The sequence below is a fragment of the Cydia fagiglandana genome, chromosome 26, assembly GCF_963556715.1.
Source record: "Cydia fagiglandana chromosome 26, ilCydFagi1.1, whole genome shotgun sequence".
Taxonomy (NCBI): domain Eukaryota; kingdom Metazoa; phylum Arthropoda; class Insecta; order Lepidoptera; family Tortricidae; genus Cydia; species Cydia fagiglandana.
Window position 1 is genome coordinate 2457556 of NC_085957.1, and position 12004 is coordinate 2469559.

A 12004-nucleotide genomic window follows, 5' to 3' on the forward strand; every position below is an offset into this window, starting at 1 on the left:
GCAGAGCCAGGAGGATGATTGGCGACAAGAAGCTAACGGCTAAGCTTCAGTCTTTGGTCCATCGGCGGAAAGTCGCCAGCCTGTCGGTATTCTACAGGTTGCACTTCGGGGAGTGTGCCCAAGAGCTACACGAGCTTATTCCACCGTCCCCATTCTACCATCGGACTTTTAGACGCACGGCCGGTTTCCATCCTTACTTGGTAGATATTCCACCAATTCGCACGAAGCGCTTTGCTTCTACTTTCCTTATGCGCACTGCCAAGGAATGGAATTCCTTGCCGGCGTCTATATTTCCGTGTTCTTATAACCCGGCAACCTTCAAATCAAGAGTGAACAGGCACCTTCTGGGCGAGCTCGCTCCATCGTAGGCCACGTCTACGCCTCGGCTAGTCTGTGGCCATGAGTAAGCCCATTCATAATAAAAAAAAAAAGGCTTGTGTTGTGGGTACTCAGACAACGTAATATATGTATAATATATAATTCCTAAAATACATAGAAAACAACCAAGACTCGGGAACAAATATCTGTATCATCATACAAATAAATGCCCTTACCAGGATTCGAATCCGGGACCACCTGCTTCGTAGGCAGGGTCACTACCGACTAGGCTAGGAGGCCGTCGTCGCAAATATCTACATCTACCCTATTACCTTGTCTTAATACCAAAGTGGCATAATCTGACGGATGGATTTACCCAAGTTTGAAGCTAAGCGACTTATTTATCTGATGCAAACTCCATCTTCGGCCCATCTCTAATTTAAGCTTTCAGAAAACCATATAACTTAAGCTTTAAAAGTGTAAATTCATAACAGTCATATAATATATTGGTTCTTACGCCGCGCCGACAATAATAGTGGGGAGGAGCGCATTGTGAAAATCCTGTATAATGCGGGATCTAGTAAAGTGCAGTCTACGCAGGAGCCGTTCATTATCGTCCGTTTGTCATTAAGGGAGCTCTAATCGGGCGTGACGGCCGCGCAAAAGAAACCCTCGTGTGTGGAACTAATCTTATATTATATGTCTTTCTTGCAAAAAATAAGGCAAAGTACAAAAACAAAAAATACATTGCTTCTTCGATTTCGACTTCTATGAGACTCTTTTTTTTTATTATTATGAATGGGCTTACTCATGGCCACAGACTAGCCGAGGCGTAGACGTGGCCTACGATGGAGCGAGCTCGCCCAGAAGGTGCCTGTTCACTCTTGATTTGAAGGTTGCCGGGTTATAAGAACACGGAAATATAGACGCCGGCAGGGAATTCCATTCCTTGGCAGTGCGCATAAGGAAAGTAGAAGCAAAGCGCCTATAAAATAAGCGTCTATATAATAGACGATTTGATTGATTTGCTACAACTACAAACTTTTTGTCCGCCTACATACGTCCCACTGCTGGGCAGTGCGCACAGGCCTCCTCTCAAGAACGAGAGGGTTTAGGCTATAGTCCCCACGCTGGGCCAATGCGGGTTGGGGACTTCACATACACCTTTGAATTTCTTCTCGGATGTATGCAGGTCTCCTCACGATGTTTCCATTCACCGAAAAGCTACATTTACCCAGAAAAAATATAAAATGTGTGTCATTGAAGCTCAATGTTTCGTAATACGTAATAAAACAGGCATTCAACTTAAAGATCCTTGTATTGTATTGTAGTTCGGGCGATTTTTCCGCAACTCGACGTCTTGCGCCTATTTTGCGTGATAGGGGGTGGACTAGTCTTGCCAGCCCAGCTCCTCGAGGAATCCTATCAAACCTTTGATGTTGAGTAGGACCTCGGGGAGGTCACTCGGGGATCCGAGATGTTTTGCCCTGTATGAGATGTTAAAGATCCTTATTAAGAACATACCATAAAATTCATTCCATTCCTTCCCATCGGTGGCGCCGTAACCGGCCGCAGACTCGAGTACCGCCAAGAAGACTCCCTGGACACCTCCTCATCAGCCACATTGGGACAGCAGAGATACCAGCTCCTACTCCTTCTGACGCCCGACCCACTATCCAACTGGCTTAAAGGGAGTCGCCCAACAAGTTCCAGCTCAGCTAGCAGTGGTTCTTTCTCTTTAGGCTCAGGCATTGGAAATGTGCCTGCCGTCGAATAGGTCTCCTCAGGCCTGCACGCTTCAGGTAAACTGTATTCAGGTAAACTGTACTGCCTGTCTCGTAAAGGAGGCACGTCCACTTTAGCTCCTTCGTTGACCACTTCATTAGACTCGACATATTCGCTGAGCTCGTCAGGGTTCCTCGGTTCTTCGTCGGCAGTGATGTGAGGAGTTCCGTTCTGGTTTTTCCGCTTGAGACGCTCGATGTCAGCGTAATAGTAGGCCGTGGAACGCGGTTCCACAGTACGGTTTCCGGTTAGGTTTAAAGTCATTTTGGCACTTGGATTGGTTTACATATTTGCCTATTGGGTTGATATGAGTATTGGTGTACCGCGTCAGTATTTGTAGTGCTTTATATGAATTTTTGTGGTTATATCACAGAATAAATAATAGTACTACAGAAAGGACACTTCCTACAAAATCGAGGTTTCAGAGACAAATGCTATTCCTTTCGGCTATTTAGGGTTGTCAAAATTTAAGTCATTATCTTGTCTGTGTTCGTGCATGCAAAGGGACGTCAAGTTGTGTCAACCCTATTAATTGCTCTGAGCAAGGATGAGCCGAACGGAGTCGAGTTTGGCCGAAGGGAGGAGTTTCGCACCCATGGTTTTGTGTTAACTGAACTGTCAAATCCGGGTTCTGGGACCATACGAACTATATACATAATTATAATCTGTGACCATACAGCGCTAATGAAGCAAGAATAACGAGTATGTTAGACTAGCTCTGTGGTAAGTAGGTACTCTCTGCTTCGTATAAGTTACGAACACAGACAAAACATCCTCCAGACTGAGCATAGTCGCGCTACCCCCTGCCACGCATACGGTAATTTTACTCCATGTTCGAGTCGAAAGTGTCTTTGCGTGACGTCAGTGTCTTTGAACGGACCAATCCGGCACGGAATTTCGCTCACCTCGTCCCGCGCACCCCTGCATTTTTGGCATCATCGGTTGCATGAAATAATTGCTCTAAACTCGGTCTAATGGACTAACTCTGTGGTAAATAGGTGCTCTCTGCTACGAAGTTGCACGTAACACTGTTTTATGTACGAATTTGAGAAGTCGATAAAGATAAGCCAAACGTAAAGGGCACTAAAGGGTGACTTTATTACTCTAGATTCAGCCAAGGGCAGAATAACAATAATATGCTTGGAATCTGCAATTCTGCACGTTCCATAATTTTCGTCAAATGGTCGTGTGCATTGCATACCGGGTGTGGCCTGTAACATGAGCAAATAATTAAAACATAGATTTTACTCCTCAAACGGTGACAACTTTTGTTCAACAACTTTTAAACATAATGAAGTATTTAGACTCCCTATTTTTCATACAAAATAAATATTATCTTCAATGGACGCCATCGCCACGCCATATCATTTTGATTGACGTTGCTTGTCAAGCCTTAAACATAACAAAATACGGAATACATTGGCCTATCACCGTACATCATGCATTAATACTTTGTATTATCAAATATTTTACTTGTGATATATATTACTGTATTTTGGCAAAGGCCCATGAGGCTGCCACTTCTCCAACAATACATTGCGTCTTAGAATAAACTTTAAAGTGTATTAAAAATCAAATCACAAGTTATTAAAGTTGCTGAACAAATGTTGGTCAGTATGAGAAGTACAGCCTACAGTTTAATTTTTAAGGTTCCGTACCCAAAGGGTAAAACTGGACCCTATTACTAAGACTTCGCTGTCCGTCCGTCCGTCCGTCCGTCTGTCACCAGGCTGTATCTCACGAACCGTGATAGCTAGACAGTTGAAATTTTCACAGATGATGTATTTCTGTTGCCGCTATAGCAACAAATACTAAAAACAGAATAAAATAAAGATTTAAATGGGGCTCCCATACAACAAACGTGATTTTTGACCAAAGTTAAGCAACGTCGGGAGGGGTCAGTACTTGGACGGGTGACCGTTCTTTTTGCTTTTTTTTGTTTTTTGTTTTTTTTTTGCATTATGGTACGGAACCCTTCGTGCGCGATTCCGACTCGCACTTGCCCGGTTTTTTTTACAAAAGTAGCCGAAAACACCTAGCGTGATTTGTGCACAACCCCTTATTTGGAGAGCCGTAAGAGCGTGTCATATTTATGCGGCCTTCGAAGAGTACATATTATTGCAGGTGACTGTACTATAAGCATATTTTCGGGAATACCGGTCTATGTACATACATACAAGTAACCGTGAGCCTTTTGACCTTGAAGCAACTTCGCATTACATCATTTACATCAAACAATGCTTATTGGCTTAACGAATCCTTGATAACGTCTATTGTCGTCACCAGTGTTGCCAACTGGCATTTTGAAAAAATGCTAGACTAATGTCTAGATTATGCCAAAATTATGCCAAAGATTTTTGAAACACCTATGCTACAAAAATGCTAAAATATCACTTAAAATTAGACACTTAAAACACATACATTTTTCAAAATTACCGCCTTTTTCTACTGACAAGATTTGCTTGACCAACTTTATATAGTCCGTTGCAGAGTTGGGCAAAAATTAACTTGGATAAGAATAAGAATAACAACAGAAATTTTATTCTTATTCCAATCGATTTGAATAAGAATTATTCCTGCACTCGTTATTTTAGAATAAAATGAAAGTGAATAATTCATGTCACTTTTATTTTAAATTAAGATTAAAAAACGGAATAATTATTCCAGTTGTAGGATTATTTTAAATAACGTTTCATTCAATTAAAATGTTAGTCTGAATTAAGTTAACTTTTGTGGTACAATTGGTTATAGTATAGTTTGTAAAATGAATTTCACCCCTTTTCAATGGTCGGATTGATTTGAATTTGTTTAGCGTAAAAATATATTATTGTGCTAGATAAGTAATTTTTTTTGGTGCCTTCGAAACGGTGATAATAATTTGATAATGAAGCTACATAGAAAGTAAACTGCGATATTCTATGATGGTATATTCCTTTGCGTATTAAGTATATATTTAGTTTATTATTCCTATCAACCTTAATCCTTGAGGTCTTACGTATGATATGTCTTTCACACCTACGGAAAATGAATGAGATAGTAAATTACACCAGGTAAGAAAAAGTCCTACGCTTATCGCTAGATTTGCAGAAAGTCGCAGGTCGCAGCATGAATTGTATTGTATTATTTGGCGTGTTTCCACTTGAGACCGTCATTTATTACTCATTGGCAATAACAATTAGGATTAAGTCGTGGCGTGGTGAATTGTCAGCATTTGCTAAACACGTGCGGCAGGCGGTATGTCAAACGATTTTAACGCCTACTGTTCATTTCCGTCTAATAATAAATGCAAATATTAAATATCAGAAGGACTTTTAAAAACACCATAAGTCTCGGTAGAGTTAGACCAAGAAAAGTTTGCAGCGATTTTAATAGCCCACGCAGTGCATGTGTTATTTATACGTCATAATTTCATAGAAGTTTGACATTTGAAAATTACACTTGCAATTGCACGGGCTATCAAAATCGTTGCAGACTTTTCTTGGTCTAACTATAGTAACTCGGACTCTGAAAGTACTAAATATAATTCGAAAACAAGAAAATCATGAGTGTTTTCCCCATTTGTTCCTACCCCACGTGACCGCCGCGATACATGAGGCGGGGACATATGGGAATAATTTATATGAAGCGCCTATTCACATCTGTGCCCGGCGGGGAGAAATAGGAATACACCATATCGAGCCATTTCTCATCATACCTTTAAAAACATCTTTTTTTAATTGTTACATTATTTTAGGTACAGTGAGCCAGTCAAGAGTTCCGCTATCCACCATCCGATCAGATCAGCTGAATTGTACCTGATGATTTAGTTATCACATTAAAAGCAATACGGGTACCAATACCAATTACAATAAGTTTGTAAGATTTTATTCCATAAAAATCGATATAAATTAGAGAAAAAACTACAATTATTTACTTCTATCTATACGTAACGCCTAAACGGCACTCAGACTAGATTTTTAATCCCGGAATATTATTTAGAATATAAAATCATGATTACATTTATTTGATTAAGAATAAGATTATTCTTATTAAATTTTTTCACATACGAATTATTCCCGACCAAAGTTATTTGAATAATTTTGACGGGAATAAAATCAACATGATTTTATTCTTAGAAATTCTTATTCAAATAATGATTTTATTCTTGAATGCCCAACACTGGTCCGTTGACGTCCATTGATCCATTCGTCCACAAAAGTCAAAATTCATATGAAAATATGAACCACATATACATAATAAGGCGATGGCGCATATTGTTGCTGCCAAGTTGGTGCAAACTTGGCTTAGACAAATATGCCAGATGCGAAATGGAAAATTTTGGTGCCTAAGCGAGTGAAAATATGCCAGATCTGGCATCATTTATGCCAAGTTGGCAACACTGGTCGTCACGACTGTTTTGTTTGTCTACATGAGTGTTGTGCAGTGTTGCCAGAGGCCCACTAGGGCTTGTGCACAAATCCCGCGAGGTTCGATATAGGGGGAGGGGGCTCACGAAAAAATCACGATCGATCACGTTGGGGGGGGGGGGGGGTATAAGGAAACCTCACGTGTATTTATCTACAGTGAACGAAACTAAGAAAAAACACCTACCACATGAGTAGATACTTTATTCTCGGATTCGTTAAACATAAATCATAACGTTGCATTTCAAAATAGCGAGGGTCAAAAACTAGCCGAAAAAACCTCGCGTGATTTGTGCACAACCCCTTAGGTTTAGGTCCTAAACAGAATCTCAATAAGGACATCATGGTAAGGTCCCGGTGAACGGAAGAGAATGATCGTATTTGAGTGTTAAAATTATCGTACCGTTGATAAAAATATCGTACGCCTATCAAAAAGGCAGCAGAGTCAGACCAAGAAAAGTCTGCAACGCATTTGATAGCCCACGCAGTGCAAGTGTCATTTCAAACGTCAAACTTCTATGAAATTATGACGCATACATGGATGCTGATAAGCAATAATGTGTCAACCCACATTAATTTTTCAATAAGATGTCAACTCAAAAAATTGACGCTTAAAGTTGACATTTCATTGCAAAATGCATGTGGGATGACGCATTTTTGCTAAACACCATCCACATAACACTTGCACTGCGTGGGCTATCAAGTCCGCTCTGACTATTTATTAAGCTTACGTCGTTACGTCACTAACGTTTAAATACATCGGTGCTTAATTGATTTTTAAAGCGAAGAGAAAGTCGGTGAAATTTAGCCATAGGTCGCGAAGGTCCGACGCCTACGGTTATCTAATATGGTGACTCGAAGGTCTATTTCGTCATGTCAAGACTAAATATCATGCTAATTGGAGCATTTGATAAACATATTGTAGGCCGCGCTAATAGATACGTGTAGTAGTTATTTGATTACATTACATATGAATGAATGAATGAATATTTATTTATTACGTGTAACACATGGACACAATTTTTATTAGTAAAGCTTACACACTAAGATGTAAGATGTTATGTTCACATTAGGAGCATTCCACGGGCTGTCCCGTACAAACGCATTGTATTTCCTGTGTTGCAACTTTTTTCTCGACGTTTAAAGCAGGAGATCATTTTTCTGTGCATATTTTTGACCCTTTGTCATAGAAAAGGAAACTCTTACTTATACCTTTAAATCTTCAGAAACTTCGCGTTTGTACGGGACAACGGTAGACAATTTCATGGAATGCTCCATTATATGGGTCATAACTCATACACATTTTAGTATGCTAACAATTTTAGAAGCCCCCTATGCCATATCACAATAATATAAAAATTATGCCAAAAATGCCTGGTAAAAAACCGGCCAAGTTCGAGTCGGACTCGCGCACGAAGCGTTCCGTAACCACCAACGCAAAAAATTTTTTCGCGATTTAATGGTTGGTCCCATAGTAAAAGTTGCTCAGTATAATCCGAAAACCTCCCTGTGGCAACGGGAATGTAGTTATTTTTTAGCCACCCTGTATACAAGTTGCAGTCCGTCGGTCTGTGCTGGCAGGTACCGGCCCTTAAAGGCAGTGTACAAAATCTGTAATCATCTTTTAGATATTCGCATTTGTTTTGTCCACTTCCCAAAGGGGAGTTCTCGTGCCCCCATCCCCCCTCCCGCTCCGCCCCACCCCGTGACCTTGACCCGCCAGCTGAGCGACATCGTCTGATATTGATGTACGGGTACTTTGTAAGCGTGCTTGGGAAGTTATGAGTATTAGCACAGAATAAATAATAGTATACTACCGTACAGTAAGGAAATTAACTTCCTACACCGAAGTTTGTCAATCACGCTATCCCTTTCTAATATGTGGCATTATCCCTTTCGGCAATTTAGGGTTGTCAAAATTCAAGTGATTATCTTATCTGTGGTCGTGCACGCAAAAGGAAGTCAAGTGGTGCCAACCCTAATAATTGCTCGGAGCAATGCTGCGCCGAACGAAGCCGAGTTTGCCCGAAGTCAGGAGTTTCGCACCACTGTCACAGAATAAATAATAGTACTAGACTAGGTACACTCTCTAACAAAACGCATCTATTAGGGCCCCCCACATCTGGCGTCTTTCGAGCGTCGGCGTCTACAATTCTATGGCCGACGTCGACGCAACTGCGCAGCGACGTCATTTTCCATAGCGCTGGACCGACGCCGACAGACGCCGACGCTCGAAAGACGCCAGATGTGGGGGGGCCCTTACGAGAGAGAGATACGAGCGCAAGCGCGAGCAGGCGTCCTATCCGTAGCGCGGCAACTACTATGGCTAGACACTAAAATTGGTGTGGACCGCATGTACTTGTAGCGACGCGACGAAACCGTGGAGTGAGCCACGCCTGCCCCTGCCAATAGCCAGAGCGTTCGACTCGTCTATCCTCTAGCTAGCCGTCCATACGTCAATTTATACTGCAAAACGTAATTCAAGACCAAAAAAAGTAAGAAATGTTCCCACAATAAATAAAAGTACTTTTTTAAATAGTAGGAGTAAAATTACTAATGAATAAATTCTCTTAGCGTGACTATTTATCAAAAGGAATTTACAATTTTACAAACAAATTATTGCAATGGCAACATTGTCTCTCTTTTTTTGGTCTTGAATTACGTTTTGCAGTATAATTTTGTCAACACAAAGTTCAAATTAGAACGGAACAGGAGACCTTTTCATAGGTCTCTGGGGCTAGAGGCTATAATATACGTGGGCTATAAGAATACCGGTCTAAAATCGATGGTATTCGACAGTGTCTTTTAACGCATCGTGTAGCCGAGCGTATTTTTAGAGGATCGAGGCGAAATACAAGATCTTCCGGCTTCTGCTGCTTTTAATAGTGTCACATCCTGTTGAGGACGACTTGTCTTGCTTATTGCCGTAGCAAAATGGTGTAGTGGGACCATCGGTGTACCTACTGTATGGCACTATCCCTTTGGGGTTATGCGCAAAATGGGCGTGTTTTCGGCTACTTTTTGACCCATACCCTTAGATTCGTTCACTATAGAAAAATACACGTGAGGTCTCCTTATACCCCCCTCCCCCAAACTGATCTATCGTGATATTTTTGTGACCCCCCCCCCCCTAACCTCACATGATTTGTGCACAAGCCCTTTCGGCTATTTAGGGTTGTCAAAATTCAAGCCATTATCTGAGGTCGTGCACACAAAAGGAAAAGTGTCAAGTAGTGCCAACCCTAATAATTGCTCCGAGCAATGCTAAGCCGAACGAAAGCCCGAAGTCAGGAGTTTCGCACCCCTGGCAGAAACGAGTATTTGATACGTTCTCGGTCGCAAGAAAACACCCTATCTCAGAAGTTTCAATTGCTAACAACTTTAACAGTGCTAGGTAAACGACTTTAACCCTCAAAGTTAGGTAGGCTGTAACGTCTAGACCTTGCGTGCAATGAGTCTTTGTTCTAAATATAGATTCTATGCAACCGCTTATCAATGTGTAGTGTTAACAAATACATACACATGTAAGTATGTTTATTAGACACTGGACAATGATAGGTTATGACTAGAGATGCAACAGATAGTTGTTGGGCCGGATACCGAATACCAGATATTCGGCCTGACCATCGGCCGAATATCCGGCCAGCGGAACTATAGCTACATTTCGGTTTTTCAGGTGCGCATTCTGCAGGTTTGACCTGTTTCCTAGTAAACGTTCGCGTGGACACATTTCTAGGTACGAAATGAATGCGCGTGTAAGTCAGTGGAATGATTAAATTGTTTTAAAATAATAAACAAGTACGATTATGACCGTGTCTGTTTCTTAAATCCAATTTGTTTACTCCGAAATCAAGCAATTTTACTATCCGGTATCCGGCCGGAATTCACTATTCGGGGCATCTCTAGTATAAATCTTTGTTACCTATTTCGGGCAACCAAAATTTCCCTTCCAATGAAATAGCGTTCGCGAATCATTCACCAATGTCTGATTGTCCGCATTTCCGCAAACAAATTCTGTATCACGTCTATACAAGTGAACAAGTACTTGAATTCTACACCTTAACCTTATAGTCACAAGGTTCACATTTCCACTACCATATGTATATGAAAGAGCTTAGATTACTCAATGCTGATTGATGATGCCATCTGTTTCTCCAATTTCTTTGATATATTACTATCTAATTGAGTCGGAGACGTCGTCTTTATGTCGATCGTTAAATCGGATATAATTCGCTCGTGTCCTAAATAGTTACATAGTTATATCTTTGGTAATACCAAAGAGAACAGATAGTATAGAGGGCTATTCGCAAAGTAAATTTTGTAACTGGTACATTTACTGCCATCTATCGACACACGATTAAAACTTAAAATAAAATTGAAAATGTATAAATTAATCAAAATATATTTACGGAGAAATGATTTTTAATTTTTATTGTTCCATACTGACCCATGTTCTTTCACAGATATGGGGCTATTCATAAATTACGTCATTTCAAATTAGGGGGGGGGGTCTGGACATCGGATGACGGTAGCATGAAGTAGGAGGAAACGGGGTCATTTGAGGCATGATTTTTGGATGATTATAGGGGGGGGGGGGGGTCAAAAATCGTCAAAAATCGATGACGTAATTTATGGACAGCCCCTATGTGTTAAAATTGTTAAATATCAAATGGTGTCGTCAACGCCATCTAGCCGAGAATAGGCCAAAGGTGTGTGCGCCATCTATTCGAGAATGACTTTTTCTTGATTTCCGAGGCACGTTTTTTTTTTAGACTTTATTTATCTTATACGGAGTTATATATATCTCTGGGGATTTATTGAATGAGATCTGTAAAATCTTAGAAAACAACTTTCGTCTCAGTTTTACAGTGGCTAGTAGGCACCCAGATGACCTGAGTAGATGACACATACTACGAAAAGTCACGCACCTTCTTCCATAAATTATTGAGCAGAACTATTGAAAAAATATCACTTAGAACTATGGAACTATTAGAACAGAATAAATAATAGTACTTACTACCGTACAGAAAAGAAACTTGCTACAAAACCGAAGTTTGACAGCGGTTCAGGGTCGAATCATGCTGACCCTTTCTAATGTATGGCACTATCCATCGGCTATTTTAGGGTTGTCAAAATTCAAGTGATTATGTTATTTCTGCACACAAAGGGACGTCAAGTTGTGTCAACCCTAATAATTGTTCGGAGCAATGCTGAGCCGAACGTAGCCGAGTTTACCCGAAGGGAGGAGTTTCGCAACCCTGCTATTAGGGTTGCTAATAGAACTTTCGTAAAATATTGATATTTGATAAGCTAAGTTCACAGACACCAAAGCAATCAATATGTCTGTCTGTCGGCAATAAACTTTGATGTTTAACTAGTGACGCATCCATTGTATTTGTAACTAACTGTAAGGAGTCCCTTACATTTATTGCCCACATATTTAGAACCTTACGCGTAGGGAATAAGAATCAAAATCGCACAATCGAACAGTCGTTTGT

At 40.6% G+C, this 12004-nt stretch overlaps 1 protein-coding gene across 1 annotated transcript in view; it reads right to left on the bottom strand.

The window, feature by feature from the left end:
* Positions 1 to 12004, bottom strand: part of LOC134677585 (uncharacterized) — a 51779-nt gene that overhangs the window by 29743 nt on the left and 10032 nt on the right. Inside the window, exon 2 of the mRNA XM_063536063.1 lies at positions 1843 to 2397. Coding sequence (XP_063392133.1) covers positions 1843 to 2367 — 525 coding nt within the window. The 5' untranslated portion in view covers positions 2368 to 2397. The remainder of the gene's footprint in view (positions 1 to 1842; positions 2398 to 12004) is intronic.